The 18,471-nt window shown below is 50.8% G+C and overlaps 1 protein-coding gene across 3 annotated transcripts in view; it reads left to right on the top strand.

Annotated features, from left to right (window-relative positions):
* Window positions 1-12,160, top strand: part of MAP2K5 (mitogen-activated protein kinase kinase 5) — a 126,008-nt gene extending 113,848 nt beyond the window's left edge. For all 3 annotated transcript variants that reach the window (XM_017830326.1, XM_017830325.1, XM_017830327.1), the window contains one exon: window positions 11,257-12,160. In XM_017830326.1, the coding sequence (XP_017685815.1) occupies window positions 11,257-11,361 (105 nt within the window). In that variant the 3' untranslated portion in view covers window positions 11,362-12,160. The remainder of the gene's footprint in view (window positions 1-11,256) is intronic.
* Window positions 12,161-18,471: the final 6,311 nt, after the last annotated feature.

The raw sequence follows: 18,471 nt of genomic DNA, 5'->3' as shown, positions 1-18,471 counted from the left end.
TTTGTTGCCGCCATCCCTGGTGACGATTGGGCCCAGCTGGTCGCGGGGTCGGAAAATGCTCCTCTCACAAAGAGCTCGGCATCTCCCTCCTCTCAATAATTTTAAGAGCCCCAGAAACCTGTTGAGGATTAGAAGTAGCTTTAGATGTGAAATGAGTGTTAAGTATTAGTAATCGGGAGATTAGGGCCCCGGGGACAACGGGAGATAAACAACCGCAATTAAGGCAAATCTGCCAGAGTAAACAAAATTGAGCAGAAACAGATGCCCTCGCCATTTTGGGGGATTGATTGGAGGGCACCGAGGAATCGATTTTTGTCTTGTTTACACTTCCAAACCCCTGTGATAAACTGGGAGGCTAAATATTTCATAGCGCCTGATTTTAGTTAATTTTTCTCGGCGCCTCACGGTGACCAGGCCCGGGCTTGCTCAGCCTTCACAGGGAGCAGCTAATTGCCTATGAAGGGCCCCTGTGTTTAAATGGGCTTGACAGGAATTTAAATTTTGTTTCAATCAACCTCTCTGCGCTCACAGCCTGCTCCAGTTTCTAATTTTTAAATTAAACACGATTATTTTTTTCCCCCCCTCTATTTTTTTTTTTTTCCCAAAGCTGCGGCCTCCCCTCCGGAGCCGGCTGCTCGCGCTCCCACCCCGGGAACGCGCGGGTTTATCCAGCCCCTAATTCCAAAACACAGCGAGCGGCAGCCGTGGAAAAGTTCATTGTCCCATAAATGTGCATCTGCCTGCTCGGATTTAATGGGAAAGGCTGGGGTAAACACTCTGCTGGTGTAAATCGGGACTAGGGAGAGATGTGTTTCCACCAGGAAAAGGCTCCCGGTTGTGTTAAAATACAGCTCCGAGAATGGAAATGGTGTTTGTGGCCTTGGTCATTTTTTCAGTGACCTTGGGAGAGATTCAAAGGAATTTTTTTATTTTTTTTCCCCCCAAGCCAACTAGTGGTGATATATGTTGCCTTCTCTGTGTTTTCAGCGTGTTCATTCCGATGTCAGGTCATACCTGAGCTTCCTTCACTCCTCAGACAAGGGGACTTGGCAGCACTTGATCATTTAATACTTTATTTAGTCCCTTTACCAAACCTGGCAAACACAGGGATGGTGTTTTGTGCAGGGATGGTGCCACAGAATGCAGGATGATTGTACAGGTACTTTTAGAAACAACTTGTTCATTTGCAGAAACTTCGTCACAAAACCACTAACAAAGTATGGGCTGTTTCATTCTCCCTTTTTTGCTTCCAGCCACGTAATTTTCTGGGGTTTCTTGCTTTTGTTAGTTGTTGTTATATGTGTGTGTGTGTGTGTATGCACACAGCGTTTTCTACTCCAAGCTTTGGGTGAAAAACATTTAGGAGATTGTTTCAGTTTACTTCAGCTTAGTAATTTGCTTTGTAATTATTTTTTCCTGTCAGGAGAAATCAGTGTCTCAAAACTTGGAGAAAACAACTGTTTTCTTGCCCAGTCCAGGGGAACATTTAGTCCCTGTTTGAAGGAAATACTGTACCAGCTTTTAATTTTTGCTATATCAGCTTTTAATTCCTGATGAGCTCTGGTGTTGGTGAGACTATTCCTGTGCTCTCATGAGCTGAGGACACTTCTACAGGTGCATCTCCATCAGCATATGAGTTCAGGTCAGATGTGCCTTTCTAGTGTGAATCCCCTGCTCTCTCAGAGCCCCCACGCTTTCACTCTCATCACAGACAGGCCTTGAAGCTCATGAATTGAATGGATTTCAAATGAAACCACACCAGAAGATGTGCTTCAGGCACACACCTAATGACATCCAGCTACTAATGGGCGCTGGGCCCACAGACCAGACCAGGGCTGGTCCAAAGTGAAACCTCTTCCATCCCTGAAACATTGCACCAACCATTTCCCTCAGCAGATCTGCTCCCGCTGTCAACAGCTTGCTAATGTTGACATACTCCATCAGCCTTGGGCCACTCTCCCGATTCCTCTTCTCCAGCTCTTCTTAACCTCAGCAGCACTTGCAGAAGTAAAGCTCCAATTATATTTTGGTTGCTTTAGTTTTTTTTAAGAGTCATAAGAGAACGAAGTACCTTTGCTGGGAGTTGGCTCGTTTTCCTTCGCTGAGCACCACGAGGAGTGCCAAGGACGGTTATCGATTCAACAGCAAATATCAAAAGCAAAACTGCTGTGGAAAGAATGATCTGCAGATGGGCAAATAGACTCCTCTGTGCCACAGCCAAACCCAGAAGTCTGTAGGAAATTTAAGACTGGTGTAACAGGAAGGGAACAAATAGCAGACCCATCCATGGATGCATCCGTGGGGTCTTGCAGTAAGAGGGGGTTGAAGTCAGGTCCATGCTATGGAGTGGAGCTGCTCTGATTCCTGCTGATCGGAGCTGGAAAATTCCCTCTTGGCTCTTTGGTGATGAGCTGCCAGCTGGACACACCAGTCAAAGTGCACATGGGATCTCTTAGGTCAGTTTTTGGGGCCACCAGCCATCCAAAACTTCAGAAGAAGGTTGGAAAAAAGGACTTGAATCATAATAGAAGGATTTGTATTGCTGTTTAAAAATGTGAGTTCATGGAGACAGCTGCTCTTCAGTTTAAGGGGTTGAGGTTTAAGTTAAGCTGTTCTTCCTCTTGGTCCATCCATTAGGCTTGGGGACTCTTGTCGTTTGAAGACAAATTCTGAGTTGCAGGAGAGTTTTGGTGCCTCAACAAAACTAAACGAGCTGAAAATCCCTTGCAGTTAACTTCAGCATATAAAAAGGAAAAGTGCTTTGGTAAAAGTTAATCTACAAATAGATAAATAATAAGGAAAAAAAACCCTGCAAAAATAATCCTTCTCAAAAAAACCCCAAAAAGATAAACAGGAACTATAACTCCCAGGCTTCAGTGCTTGGTTGTGTTATCCATTTATCTTTGTTTGATATGTTTTGTGTCATCTTTTCACTATCTTGCATATCATCAGAGGGATAAAATCATTACTGCGCTAATCTAGGTAGCCATAGTTCTAAGGCTGACCTAGGCTAATCTGCCTTTGCAATTTCAAGAACTATGTTTGACTCCTCTGAAAGTAACCTTAAATTGTAGTCTTGTAAGAATTCCAGAGCTGTATCCTTCACTCCTTCTCCTAATGAGGTTATGACCAAATGCTCATTATAATTGCTTTAGACTCCTTTTAATTTTCGAGCTTATTAATCATAAGAAGAGTTATTTAAAATTGCATAAATTAATCTTAGATTAAAAGCCCATCAAAGCCTCGAAACAATTAAGAATAAGTAGGATTTCCCTGGGGCAGCAAGTTTTATTTTAATAGTGTAGTCAGGTGGATATCAGAACATTGAAGTATGGTAGTGATTAATGTATGCAAAATTTAAATGAGAGTTTTTAAATGGCAAATCTAAATCACATATTGACCTAACTGTAGGCTTTAACTGCATTGTCTGTCATATATTGAAACTGTTTAGTAATCAACAGTTTAATTACAGTGTGTGTTAGGGAGGCCAACAAACAAAACTCCCCACGTCCCGACGTTCCGTGTGGAGGTGTTCAGCAGGCTGGGCTCTGCTCTTGGCTGTGAGGAGTGAGGAGAGAGCAGGAACTCCAAGGAGACTGGTGATACTTAATTTTCCTCATGGATGTGTTCTTGCTCCTGCATCATCTCCAGAAAACACCAGCTGGACACTGCCAGGTTGGAGAGGGCTCGGTCTAGTGGAAGGTGTCCCTCCCCCTGGAACTGGATGAGCTTTAAAGTTCCTTCCAGCTCAGACCATTCTAAGGTTCTATGATGCAACTTTCTGGCCCTCTTTGCTACCTTCACCATTCTCTGGACACATCAGTCCTCTCTGCTCCCCGAGCTGGCAGGAGCTGCAGGTGATGTCCTTGTGAGGGGGGGAAATTCTGTGAAAACTTTAAATTCTGAGTGCTTTTTCTTCTGACCCTCGGTGTTCCTGTGCCCTCAGCTCTCCTGTGCCACCCAGAGCTTTGCAGCTCCCACAGACCTGTCAAAGCACCACTGGAAAAGCTTCAGGGTGACCTGATAGTGGCCTTCCAGTGCCTGCAGGGAGCCTGCAAGAAAGGTGGAGAGACACTATTTACAAGGACCTGGAGTGACAGGATGAGGGGGAATGGCTTCAAACTGTCAGAGGGCAAGTTTAGATCAGATATTAGGAAGGAATTCTTCCCTGTGAGGATGGTGAGTCCCTGGCACAGGTTTCCCAGAGAAGCTGTGGCTGCCCCTGGATCCCTGGAAGTGTCCAAGGCCAGGTTGGATGAACTTGGACCAACCTGGGCTAGTGGAAGGTGTCCCTGCCCATGGCAGGGGGTAGAATGAGATGAACTTTAAGGTCCCTTCCAACCCAGGCCGTTCCATGATTCTGTGATTCCATGCTTTTGGCCCCTGCTGTGGGGGGTTTCACTCCAGCAGCAGGCTGAGAACAGGCCCTGGGGATGCTGAGTCCTCCCCACGCACAGTGAGAGGCAGTCCTTGCCCTCAATAGTCGCTGTTCTGAGGACAGGAACCAGGAGACAGAACTGGGCCAGTAAACACTCAGTCCCAGATCAAACACAGCCCTGCAAGTACCTAGAAAAGCAGCTATTTTAGGGTTAAACCTGCAATGCCATCGCTGCAGGTGCCACAAGGAAGAGACAAGGAGGCTTCAGCTGACCTTGCTGCAGCTTTGGGATGCAGGGGACATGCTTTCTAGACACACTGAGCCTCCCAGGCCCTGCTGTTTCAAGCACTTCAGGTGCTCACACTTTTCTTTACAGGGTAAAAAAAAGCCATCCTAAAACTGCAAAGGAAAAACAGGAGCTGGAGCAGCCAGATCACACTTAAAGAGTGTCTTGCAGGGTCCTTTCACCCCCGGGTGTGCTGTGTGTCTCCATGGATTAATGGGTGTTCACCCTTCAGATTTTTTGCCCCACTCAAGGCTTAGGAGCTGCCTGGAGCATCCCCTGAGGATGCTCTGACGCCTTCTGTGCCTGTGAATTAACAATGTTTTGGGAGTATTGGCCTGAGGATTCCTCGCTGCTATTCCTGGCTGTGGGAGCCGAAGTCGGCCGCGTGGAGAGCGAGCTCAGATAATTAGAACAGCTTTTAGTGTGGCTTGTCCTTGGAGGCAGGAGCTCTAGATGTGAAATCCTCCTCCTCTTCTGGAGGCTGGGGTAGAGTGATGAAATCCTACACGTGCTGAGGTCACTGGAGAGGGACATGGGGTCAGTTCAGGGTTGTTTGGTTACTCAGCACTTCCCAAGTATCCTGGGAAGCTGTTTCAGCTCCAGAGCTGAGGTTGGTGTTTGTCCTGTTGGAGGTTTGACTTCTCTTCCCGTTAAACATGTGAATGGACAAGAATTTCCCCCCAAGTACGTGCCCTCAGTAATTACAAGAGCTATAAACAGCATGGACACCTCAGTAGCAGTGGGAGAACTAATTGGGATGGTCACTGGGATGTGCTGTTGGTCAGCCAAGGTGGAATTTTTTGGGATTGTAGGGCTTGTGCTCCTTCTGCCAGCTCGAGGTGAGCTGCCAGCCAGGCCTTCCTGATGTCACGTTTACACTGTGGCTTTCCTTTGAACAGAGCACCTGCAGTGGGGGCAGGCAGGGAACATCCCACCTGATCCAGGAGCGTGAGGAATGTCATGGTTTGGTCATGTTTCCTGCTTAGTTAGTGCTGACAGGGCTGGAGTTCTGAGGGGGGAGTGACCGGGTGGGAATGGGTGCAGAGGCAAACACGGGTCCCACGGGTCCAACAGGGCTGTGCAGAGCTGGGTCAGAGGATGTTCTTCCCACTGCCAGGGAGGCCTTACCAGTGTCACTGGGGATTAGGGAATGGGAGCAGGTTTCCAGTTTTCATTGTTTTCCGAATAGTTTCCATGTTTATGCAGGAAAAGCTCAGTGTTGCTGCACCACAGAGACACTCAGTGCAGCAAAGCAGCCACGTTCCATTTCTAATATCACCAAATAAACTGCTGCATTTTCCTCAGCCTCCCCCCTTTAAAAAATGGCATCAGAATTGCATGTTAAGCAGCCAGTGAGCTTCCCTTAGAGCAGCCTGTAGCCAGCAGTAATATTTATTTTCTCTATTTGTTTTAAGCCTGTGAAGACTGTGGTTTCCTCCACACTGTCCTGATGGAGCCCTGACCAGCGAGCGTGCAATGCCCCCAGCCCTAATGTGCCATTAATGATAGGTTAATGTACAGTATAATGTTTTTTGGACTATGGGTTCATTACACTTCTGAGTGCAAGGTCCTTCTGCAGAGCGCCCAAGGTCCCATTGCATTATATCATGCAATAAAAATACCCTTTTCATATCACAGGCTAATAAACTGTATTTGAAATGCTGTCTGAGGGCACTGCTGTTGTCTTGATAGGCTGGGGCTGCAACAGTTGGGATCTTCCTGTTGGGGTTTTTGTCAGGCTGGATTCAAATTTTTAAAGGGAATGCATGACTTGTCTGTGCTGCTTTGTGATAAATGGAGCTGCTCAGGCTGGAGGGGTTCCTCTAAAAGAAAATGTTAGAAGGGTGGCACCAGTGCAACCAATGCAATGCTGCTTCTTTCCCAACGTTCCTTGCACAAGGATGAGGTATTTTCTTGTTATTTCTAATTTTCTGCTCTCCCCAGTCAACCTCTCACTGCCCCAGGGAAAAAAATACAAGGAGATGGTGTTGTGGGTTAGGTCTGGATGCACTGTCAGAAAAAAAGGGCAGTATCTCTGACCACCATTTGGGATTCAGGTTCCCGTCCATTCCTCATCCCTCTCACATTCTGGGCCCTAGGGAGCACCACCCTGTCATTTTTGCAGATTTACAAGGAAATTGGTGGCTGCCTGGCATTTCATACACTTTGTCACCATTCCAGGTTGGTATCTGCCTGTTTTGTGGACCTTTAAACCAGCCTTCCCAACAAAACCTCACTTCTTTTGTGCCTGGAAAGTGCTCTGAAATCCCAGGAGCGTTGCTTAAGGGATGTTATTTATGCTCTGCCTGTCCCTTGGCAACGTTCAGGAGCCTCAGTGTTGGTCTAAACGTCCTTGGTGCTTTCCAAGCACACACATTTTATGGCCAGTGGCAGAGCAACCTGTTCATGGGAGAGATTCTCCTGGATTCTTCCCTGGATTTGTGTATGAGAGGCAGTTTAAGCTGTTACATGTGCATTAGACTGAAGAGCTGAAAGGATTCAGGTAGCTCAGGTTTGGACCTAGTATTAGGACTGTGTCCCAGGGGGAATTTCATCTCCCTGGGACAATTCATCCATCTGGACAATTCATCCATCGTGGGTCCTTGGTGCTGGGAAATGCCCATGGATCTGCAGTCCTGCCAAGGCTGCCATGGAAAGTCTGTTGCTATAAACCCTGGGTGGGTTTTTAACAGAAACAAAGATTTCTCAGGGCAGAGGAGAAGGCCATAAGAGCAAATTGCTGAATTTTAAGGGTAGGTAAAATTATGGAATTTTTACCCTTGAATAATGGCAATTTAATTGACTGGGCTAAATGATTGATGGTTGGTGAGCAATGAGTTTGAATTCCCAGGGCTGTGTGTTCAGGGGGGCAGTGCCCTTTTAATTTCATGTCAGATATTTAAATCATTTACATCACCCTGGGAGAGGAGCTCCCCTTTAAAGAGTTAACCTGTCTGGGGGGACACTGCAGCTTGAGCCACGTACCCTTTATCAAGAGAACCAGATGAGACAAGTTCATTTAAAAAGCCTGGTTTGTCATTGTTTATCTAATTTTCGGGGTTGACACACAAAATTAGGCTGGCTGACACTCACTCCAGGGCTATCCCTGGCCCTGTCCTGCCTGACCTTTCCAGCTCCAAGCTGATGTGCTGCAGGAATCTCAGTGCACCCAAAGCCCAGGGTGAGGCAAACCAGTACCTGCCCAGTAAGGGAAACCACTTCAAATAGGTCCAGACTGAGACCTGTTTGTGGAGACTGAGCTTTTCAGTCTCGTGGCAGCTGGAATACATTTCCTTTTGTTGACTCTTTTAGTAGCATTTTCAGAATGAAAAATCCTAAGAAAAATTACAATGGTTGAAAATTGTGATCTAATATAATTTGTGTCTCCCGGTCCTGATGTTCTTGGTCACCCAGCACTGAATTGCTGGGGGTTTGTGGCCTGCTCACAGAATCACTGAGCAGTAACTTGGATTTTTAGTGGATGTGGGATCAGTGGTGGATGGATGGAAGTGCTCCCCCATATCTCTTAAAGATGGCATTACAAACCAGCAAGGTGTGAACACACGCTGGAAAGGCCACAGAGAAATAAAATCAGGAGGAAAATAAATGAGCCAAAATTTCAAATCAGCTAAATAAGTGAGTTAAAAATTGCCCAAGGAGTAATTAACAATTATCTCTTTCATTTACAAGGCAAAACAAAACAACCCCAAACTTTAGCTCAAAAATGAGAAATTTTTGCATCCTGTTTGGCAGCACATTTGTCATTTTTCTGTGGCAGCTCTGGCTGCATTCCTCCTTTAGTGGTTTTGATTTTTGTCTGGTTTTTCCCCCTTAATCTTCCTTCCTTTCCTGTCTAATGTCCCTACCCCTTCTCTCTCCCTTCCAAAGATATCTCCAGTTGTGTGTGTGCTTGGAGAAAATCCTGAATAACTTCCCTGAGACATTTTTGGGTGCTGAGCCAACTGCAAGTCCCTCTTACGTAGTTTGTGCTACATTTTCACTCCCAATGTTGCTGTGAACAGGCCAAGGCCAGGGTTGGTGGACTCCTGCATTACCCACAGTTCCAGGTTGCTCTTTGATATCTGTTTTATTGCAGTTGCAGGGGGGAGTGCAGGTTTTAGAAGCAGCAAAGTAGGTTTGGAAGTAGATTTTGGCACAGGCCATCCATGAACCACTTGGGAGCTCCTTGGTTTTGGTGCCTGACCTGGACATGCTGCTGGTTGTCCACCCAAGAGCTGCAAAGATGGGTCCTACTGACACTGAATTTGTAGCTTTGGTAGAAATCTCTGTTCTCCTGTTCCCTATTTAAAAACAAACAAAATCTCCAAAAAAAACCCCCTCAAACGGGACAAAAAAAAACAACCACCAGGTTCTGAAAAACCATCTCCTAGAAAAACCATCCCTTCAGGCTGAGAAAAAGCCTCCCTGGAGAGCAGCAGAGTCCAAAAACAAGGGAAATCCCAAGAACGGTTTCAAGTTAAACTTCTTCCTGAGGAGAACAGTGTGTAAAACCCCGGGTTCCACTGGAATATCCTCACAAAACAAAGCAAACAGGGTGACCAGCGTGGCCAGCTGATGTTTCCAGCCTGGCAGAGCTGCAGTTTCCCTGGGCACGTTGTGAGGAGCTTAAAGGCAGGGATATCCTGGGTGTGAGATGGCTTTGGCTGCGGGGGGTCTCTCCATCGTAAAGGAGATTCATGGGAGAAGGGACTGCCTTTAATAGCTGCCTTTAATTGCCCCAATGCATCTGCTCTTCCTTGTCTGTGCCTCCTGATTGTTTTTTCCTGGTTCTCTCCAGTGTCCTTGGCTGTTTTGTTTAAGAGGCAAAACAGCTCCTTCTAGGCTGTCTTGCTTATAATAAGCATTTACTTTAGTCCTGCACCTTTTTCACCCAAAAATACCCCGAGTGCTGGGCAAAAACACACTTGTACTGATTTTTTTGCAGCACCATTTATTCCCTTTTTAACCGTGAGGCTGCTGGAAATTAAGCAGCTTTTGTGAAGGTCACACTGGAAAATATGTGACAGCTTGGGAATAAACACCAAGATTCCTGTCTCTGGGTTCCCTATTGTGCCCTCTCCTGAATTGTTAGGTAAGAACCCAGTAAAATTAGCAATATTTTCACACTGAATTCCTGTAAAACAGCGAAACCCAAACATACTTGGGATATTTGGAGTAGGAGCAAAAAGAAAAGAGGATTCTGTCTTTCCTTAGTGCTGTTCCTGATGTTAGACATGCAAGTCCAAAGCTGAGGATTTTTAGTGGCCAGGTGTTGGGGTGGAAAAAGACATTGCCCATATGCTCGGTGCCTGGAGCATCTGTGTACTTAAATGCATCATTTTGGGATCATCCATCTTCTCCTGGGAGCACTGAGCTCTCTGCTGCCATCCTTGTGCTCCCAGACGGGATCTGGAACCCCTGGATCTGTCCTTCCTCCCTGGTGGAGCATCTCCCAGGCAGTGACCGGGAGTGAGCACACACGGATCTGCCCGGATGGGAAATTCCGGATGCTCTGACCGATTCCAAGTTGCTGTTCATAGTTAAGAGGGGCTGAAAGGAAGAAATTTGCTTCCAAAAAAATTCAATATCGAGGGAAAACATCTCTTACTGTGGCAGTTGCAAAGAGCAAACTCAGGAAGGTCGATTGCAATGGCAGGAAGCAGCAGCTGCCCACAATTCCAAAGGCACGGAGAGAAAACGAAGGGCTTGGTGGGATGCACTGACAAATCTGGGAAAGCAGGTTCTCTGCACTGGCTTTGCTCTGGAAAGGTGTGATCACACAAGAGCTGTGCTGTGGCCCCCAGTTTGCAGGAGCTGGGTGATCCTGTATCTCTGGATTTGGGCTTAAAGCCCATCCACTTCCAACCCCCTGCCATGGGCAGGGACACCTTGCACTAGCCCAGGTGGCTCCAAGCCCCATCCAACTTGGCCTTGGACACTTCCAGGGATCCAGGGGCAGCCACAGCTTCTCTGGGCAACCTGTGCCAGGGCCTCCTCACCCTCACAACCAAGAATTCCTTCCCAATCTCTCATCTCTCCCTGCCCTCTGGCAGTGGGAAGCCATTCCCTGTTGTCCTGTCCCTCCATCCCTTGTCCCCAGTCCCTCTCCAGCTCTCCTGGAGCCCCTCTAGTCCCTGGAAGGTCAATACACAGGAAAGGTGCACAGGGGGCTGTTACAGAGAGAAACTTTTAGGGATCACAGACCTTTACAAGTAGAAGAGCAGATTAATGGTTTTTTTTTCCCAGGATATCATTTTCCCAAAACATCCTTTAGCAGTTGCACAGCCTGGAAGGCCATCCCAGAAAGGAGCTAAAGGCTCTAAACACAATGAGCTAATGGAACAGAAAAATAAACAACCTGTATTTCCAAGGAGTGCTGGGCTGAGGCCTCCAGGAGGAGTCTGGGCTCCCCCAGCCCTCCCTCCTCCACAGGAACCTGCACATGGATAACACGGATCCGAGGGGAAGTTCACTGCTTTGAATCACCTGTTTATTGCATTTTTATGGCTGTAACCACAAGATGTTCCAATGTGGGTTTTTTTTCCAAAGGGTCGTGTTTCTCTCGGCTGACTCTGCCTGTCCCACTTTGCAGGGCCACCCCTTCATCGTGCAGTACAACGATGGCAACGCCGAGGTCGTGTCCATGTGGGTGTGCAGGATGCTGGAGGAACGACGGGCCACCCAGGGCCCACAGTGAGCTGGGAGCATCCCAGGAAACCAGAGCTCATCCTGGACCAGGAGCACCATCCCCACGCTTCGGACTCGCCCTTTCTCTGGATCCTATTTCCCTAAAAATATTTTCTAGGAGCACCAACAAAGCCTTTCGGAGGGTTGTTGCTGCCTTTCCCTCACCGCCACACTAAAGGAATTTTCTTCCCACCTTTCTTTTGCTGCTGAGCAATTTTTACAGATTATCTTCAGTTATACTGTCCACAGCCTTGAAGCAAGTATTTTATATCTCTATTTTTTGGTTATTGAATGTACTGGATCTTTCCTGACTCCAGAGTATTTTTTAACTGTTGCTCTTGTACAGGTGACACGCCAAGTGTTCAGAGGAATCCTGAGGAGTTGGTGGCTGTCTGAGTGCAGAAAGCCACAAAAGACTGGGTAGAAATGTAAAACAAAAGCAAACAAACAGAAAAAGAGAAGTATCTGGGCTTGCCCAGGTGAGGGTTGCCCTTCCAGAGGGCATTCAGGTGGATCAGCACTAATAAATGACCGGGAATGCCTCTCCCTGCTCCTGGCACTTGGCTGTTGCAGGTCGGGTTTTCTGGGAGAGCCAAGCAGGGAAGAGAACACAGAACTGAGGAGCATCCATGGTCAGGATCTGCAGGCTGGTCCCTCAGTCAGAAAGGTTTTGCTGAGGTGGAAAAGGTGAGGGGAAAGGACAGTGCTCAGCTCTGGAGCCAGGCTGGGAGAGCTTGGGGGGTTCACCTGGAGAAGAGAAGGATCCAGGGAGACTTGAGAGCCCCTTGCAGGGCCTAAAGGGGCTCCAGGAGAGCTGGAGAGGGACTGGGGACAAGGGATGGAGGGACAGGACAACAGGGAATGGCTTCCCACTGCCAGAGGGCAGGGAGAGATGGGATATTGGGAAGGAGTTCCTGGCTGTGAGGATGGAGAGGCCCTGGCCCAGGTTGCCCAGAGAAGCTGTGGCTGCCCCTGGATCCCTGGAAGTGTCCAAGGCCAGGTTGGACGGGGCTTGGAGCAACCTTGGATAGTAGAAGGTATCCCTGGGGGGGAATAAGATGAGCTTTAAGATCTCTTCCTGCCCAACCACTGCATGATTCCATGATTCTCCTCCCCAGGGAGCAGGTGCTGTGGGAGAGCCTGGCACAGCCAGGGTGGGCTGTGGCCTCTTGGCTGCACAGGGAGAGCAGCTCCAGCCCCAGGAGTTTGCAGAGAGCAGCAGCACCAGGAGGGTCAGTTCTGCCCCAGGGAGCCAAGGGCCACAGCTCAGGCTTGGCAGCATCCCATGGGATTGTGAGGGCAGAGAGATGGCACAGAGGGTGCCAACCTCATGGCTGGGGAACAGGCTGCAGGTTTTCCTGATTGTCCCAGCAGCTCGTGGCTTGCTTGGAAGCCTCTTGCCTTCCTCAGCTCCACCTTGATCCCTGATTTTCTCCCTCGGAGTGGCTGCCTGAGGGGTGCAGCTGGGTCAGGCACAGGCTCCCAGGTTTGCTGTTACAGGAGAGGGGAATGATTGCAATGTCCCTGCTCTGTGTTTCTGGCTCCTGCAATTTCTGTGGACGTTTCCACAACAGACCGACACAGATTGAATCAGTCCTTGTTCAAGATGCTTATTAAAAGGAAAAATAAAACACAGACAAGATGTGAGAGGCAGGTTTGGGGTGAGTGACTTGGGTGGGTGGGAGGAGGTTGGGGCTTTGTTTGCTTGTCTTTGCATTAGAAATAAACTTTTGCTAAAAAAAAGAAGAGGCTCAGGTAGTTTATTTTATACTAGCAGGTTAAACCCCCCCCACAATTCAGTGACACATTCCTCCTGAACCACTGCAAATCCTAAATGTTACTCTGAAGCAGCCTGGAAAAGACTTTGTTTCCTTCCTTGGAGGGATCATTTGTCTTCTTTTGAAGTGCAGAGGTTGCAGGCATGAACTTATAGACTAAAGTTTGTCTTAATTGCTCTGATGTCACAACCTTGCTGGCAGATAACAGTGCAGTGAATGAGTCCACAGCCCCCATCCCTCCAGGTCCTTTTTCTAAAGTGAGACAAATCTCCTCCCTGTGAGCCAACCAGAGGATGGGCAGCTCTCCCATTTATTTATCCCTAACAGTTTGCATTAGCTCTCCCTGGATAAAAAGTCTCTCTTGAGTTTAGTTTAAAAGTCAGCAAACCCAAGGCTTTTCCTCTCCCTTTCCCTGGCAGGGAGGGGACAGTGTCACCCTGAGGATCCCTGTGGGATTCCAGCTGATGGAGATGGGGAAGATTCACATGTATGAACCTTGCTGGTTCATCAGGGTAATCAATCCAGCAGTCAGGGGGAGGTTTGGGGCCTCCAGCATCTTTCCTCTCCCAAGTCCTTGGATTTGGTGCAGACTGGAAGGGGATGAGCAGCTGGGGGGCTGCTCAGTGGCATCACTTCTGCCCCACTCCCAGCACCGCTTCTGGGGGGGGATTAGGGCTGGATGAGAGTGGAACAGGCAGACTGGGGAAAACCCAGCCCCCACCCATCAACACCAAGGGGCAAAAGTGAGGGGAAGGGGGGAGGCAATAAATTGGGCCAGGATTTAACTCCACTGGGTGCCCCCACCCACAGCTCCTCTCCCTGCAGCAAACACATCCCAACCCATGTCTGTGCCAGGTGGGAGCTGGGTGAGCCTGGCATGGGGCCCCTCCACACGGTGCAGGGTCCCCCCAAAACTGAAAGGATCCCTTGGGATGCATTTGGGCTGAGGAAATCCTGCCTTGGTGCACGTATAGCTTTGAGATGGCCAAGAAACGTGAAACATGGCCCAGGCTCTGCCGTATGTGTAACATCCTCCTGCCCCCAAAACCCTCTCCAGGGATGGGAATGAACCACCAGGGAGATTTTCCCAGCTGCCAGGCAGGGCTGGAAGCACTGGTTGCTGTGAAAGGCTCAGCAGTGCTGCTCCCCACACAGGCAGGAGCTGTGCCAGAGCTGGGGCTACCTGGGATCTTCTCCCTCTCTCCTTCCTGCTGCAACTTTTTGGAGTCTGAATTGGGGCCTTTCTTGGCTGAAAAGCTTGCAGGAAGTGCAGTGTTACACTCTAAACTGAGTCCTGCTCAGAAGATGGCAGGGGTGGTGCATAATGAACATATTAATTTGACAGTGGATCCTACAGATGCACTGAGTGACTCCCCCAATCCCTCCCAGTCCCACTCCTCATCCCACCAGCTCATTGAGGGGCTCCACCAGCAGCCCCACACCAGTCTCACCTCTCTTATAACCTCAGTCATGGTTAGGAAACGACTCCTATGGGAGTGTGTACATGGAGACTCACTGGGAAAAACTCAGGATGTCCCATCTGTGCCAAAAGTTGCAGTATTTTCCACCTTCCCCTGTCTGTGCTCCTTGCCAGGCAAAGCTCACCCTGGGAGATGAGCCCGTGGTAGTTTGCCCTTAAACCCAGCACTGAATTAAAAACCACTTTGCTCCTTGTATCCCGTGGCCAAACACAACCTGCTGCCGGCATTCCAAAGGCAAAGGGGTGGTCTTGGTTTTCCAAATAACAGCCTGAAAAGCTCTGGGGGAAGAGGGGACTGCAAGGGGTCCTCGACCTGTCCCTCTCCCTTGGCTTAACGCCTCTGGAGCAGGGATGGCCATGTGATAGTGTTAATAACTGAGCAATCACTAGGAACAGCTCTTGGGAGCTTCATTTGATCCTTTGGGTACCCAAGAGCAAGCAGGAGGATTGAATCTGGGAGTCATGCAGTTGTTTTCCTGCAGGGAAGGTTTATCACTGGAGGAGGGATGGAGCACAGGACCCCCCTGTTTCTGATGAAGGCAGCAAGTGGGCAATGTCTAAAGCAAAACCTGGGAATTTGAGGGTTTGCTGGAAAACAAAAAATCCTGCAGGGAGAAAAGTCCATGGGAGAAGCCCCTGTCTGGTGTCAGAGGGATTTTGACTGTGGGTGGGGAGGGGTGATGCCACCGGAGCAGGAACACCCTTCACTGGTTTGTGGCTCTGACTGTGCTCCCTCTGCCCAGTGCTACCTCCAGGCAAGACCACCCGGGGGACATCACATCCAGCCCCTTGGGACCTGCACCCAGAAACCCCCCAGGGAGCTGCAGCCTTGGCTGGTGAGGGAGAGGAGGGAGGAGGAAGGTCAGGAGTCTGTACAGGTCATGGCTCTGCTCTGGGGGCACTTCCCAGCACAGAGAGGGAAGCTGTTGGTGACTCCTCCCGGGGGGTGCAGGGCACACAGAACCCCCTCAGCCTCTCTGGGCAGTGAACAGGAGCAGCAAATCCTTCACCAGGCTGTGAAGCCCCTGTGCTGCTCCAGGGACTCCCAGGCTGCTCAGCCCCTTGGGGACACCTTAGTGCAGGGACCTTTCCTCCTGCTCCCTTTCGGATGTGGAACTGGCAGAGATAAACATGTAAGAGACCCAACAACACCCGCAGGAGACCCGTCCCTGCCCAGCTGCTGCGGGCTGGGCCACTCAGGGAACGGGTCAAACACATCCCAGGTGCCCCCAGTTCTTTGGGAGCTGCAGGAGAAGCAGCTATGGCATCTCAGCCTCTCCCAAGGGTGCTCAGGGAACTCTGCAGCCGTGTGAGGGTATTTTTGGGTGACTCCTGCCCCACACAGCCCCATCCCTGCCATGTGCAGAACCAGGTAGGAACCACCCCAAACCCCAAACGCTGCAGCTGGGTGGGCACAATGTCCCTGCAGTGGGAGCCAGGCCTGGGGGGCAGAGGGGCTCCAGGGAGGGAGGGGGAGCTGGAGCTCATTGAACAAGGGAGAGGTCCCAAGACACAGCAGTTATTTAGGATAACTCATCTTCAGCATTCCCTGGGGGATCCTCCCAGTCTGGGGGGGGGCTCACGGGCACCGTGGGGCAGAAGTCTGGAGGGATGGGAGGACTGAACTTGCTGCCTCATCCTGCTCCCCCAGCTCACCAGCACTGCTCTGCCTGGACCGGGAAAGCCTAATGGGGAAAAATAAATTACAAATCTCGCTAAGTGTATTATTTGGCCACACCGAATAAAAAGACAGTTGTGCAACCCGCTTTAGAGGAAGGTGTCCCTGCCCACGGAGGTGGGGTTGGAACGAGATGAGCTTTAAGGTCCCTTCCAACGCAAACAATTCCAGGATTCTGTGATCCCGTGCCTTTCCCGTCGGGAAGCTGCAGCGGGAGAGCTGCGGCTGCCGAGGAGCTGCGCTGACCCGGGGCTGTGTTACCTTCAGGAGAGGGTATGTCCATAAACCACACGTGTGCACTAAGGACAGGATTTATGGATTGAGCCTTACTGGCTCCGGCAGCGGCGGCCGCCTCCCGGTCCCCCCCGGCGGCTGCTCCCGCCGCCCGGTCCTGCGGTGGAAGTTCAAGGTTTATCCGAGCCGGGAGCCCGGGAGATGTTTAATGGCAAATGGATGTCTGGGGCTTTCACAGGCGGGAGGAGGAAAACTTCCCTGCAGCCGAGGCAGAGCTGCCAGGCCCCGGCGCAGGTGAGTGCGGGTCCATCCCGGAGGCCTGGCACGGCACAGGGCACAGGGAATTGCTGCCCCGGGCTCCTCCCGCTCCAGCCCCGCGGAGCGTTTGGTTTCACCTGATCAATAAAGTTGTGTCTATCGATCCCGCCCGCTGCGTTCGCTCCCCCGCAGCCCCGCGGCCGCTCCCGCCCGGGGGAATTCGGGAGATTTAGAGCCGCGGGGATGCGAAGGGAGGGTGTGCGTGGTCAGGAAAGTGAGGGGCAGCGTTGCCATGGGGGGGGGGTCAGGGACAGGGGACAAGGTGAGAGCGGCTGGGGGGGGTTGGAGAGCGGGGGAGCTGAGGCACATCAAGGGGTGCACGTTGTGGAGTCTGGGGGAGGGGGCACGGTGGGTGTTGTGGGGTGCACAGAGGGGGGAAAACGTGCTTGGAGAGCTGGGGTGCATAGATGGGGGAGAGCTGGGGTGCACGGACTGGGGCGTACCCGATGGGAGAGATGGTGAGCACAGAGGGGGTGCATTGAGGGGCCAGGGATACACATCCTGGGCACCGGGAAGGGGCCCCGGGGGCACCCAGAGGATCCCGCAGGCTCCCCGGGGGTCGCACGGCAGGAGCTCCGGAGGGTCCCGATCCTCCTCCCCCCTTGCCCGTCCCCGCCCGCCCCGCGGGGGCTCCGCACGCCGGGTCAGGCGGAGTGTGCCCGGCCCGCAGAGCCGCCGCCCGCTCCCTTTGTCAATGTCCAGTAATTAAAATGTCACCGTTTAATTTTCAGGCCTCTCGGAGCAATCTTTTCCTAATAAAGAGTCTAATCGAAACGCTCCTTCCCCCGCCTCGGCGGGAAGGGCCGCGGAAGAGGCTGCGGAGGCTCAGAGCCGCCGCGGATCGATGGAGAGAAGCCCGGATTGATCGGCCTCTAAAATTAAATTTATTGGGGTCATGGTTTTATATGGTGCTGATACAACTGTTAAATGGGGAACATTCATTTCCAATAGGAGGCGTTTATTAAACTTCCACTGAATTAGACCGCCGTGATTTATGTGGCAATCTCGGCTCAGCCCTCCAGGAGCGCGGGGCCTTCCGCGCCCGCCACGCGTGATTATTTATTTATACACCCGTGACACGGCTCCCTAAGTTTTAACCTAAATTATCCACCGGCTTCGTCTGCCAGCGGCACCGGCCCGGGGAGCAGGGAAGGATGGGGGGGTCCTGTCGGGGCGCAGCGCCTGCCCCGCCGGCCGCGGCCCCTCCGCGCCCCCTGGCCCCGGGAGGGTCCCCGGGGGGGTCCCCGGTTTGGGGGGGCGGCGGCGCCCGCAAACGTCCCGGCTCTCGCGCGCGGCGATCGTTGAGCGTTAATTAGAAATTCATTACAATTAAAAGCCGCGCGCACACGCCTTAATTACATCTGATTTTTAATTCCGAATCCGTGTTTACACAGTAAGCGAGACGTACCTCCTGATTATCCCCAATACTCTTTATACTGTACTAATTATGTAAATTAAACCTAATTAACTGACAAAAACTGCAGTCAATTCAACTGTTAAAAGATACGGCGGCTGCGAGGAGCGGAGCGCCGGCGGGGAGCGCGGCCGGGCCGGGGTCGGGCCGGGGTCCACTCCCCGCCTCGGGGCTCCGAGGCACCGTCGGGGCGAGCCGGGGGCCGGTTCTGCCGCCCG

Source organism: Lepidothrix coronata, unplaced genomic scaffold (genome assembly GCF_001604755.1).
Source record: "Lepidothrix coronata isolate B3197 unplaced genomic scaffold, Lepidothrix_coronata-1.0 Scaffold176, whole genome shotgun sequence".
In the NCBI taxonomy this organism is placed as follows: domain Eukaryota; kingdom Metazoa; phylum Chordata; class Aves; order Passeriformes; family Pipridae; genus Lepidothrix; species Lepidothrix coronata.
Note: the sequence above shows the minus strand (reverse complement) of the source record. Positions and strands in the feature narration are given on the sequence as shown.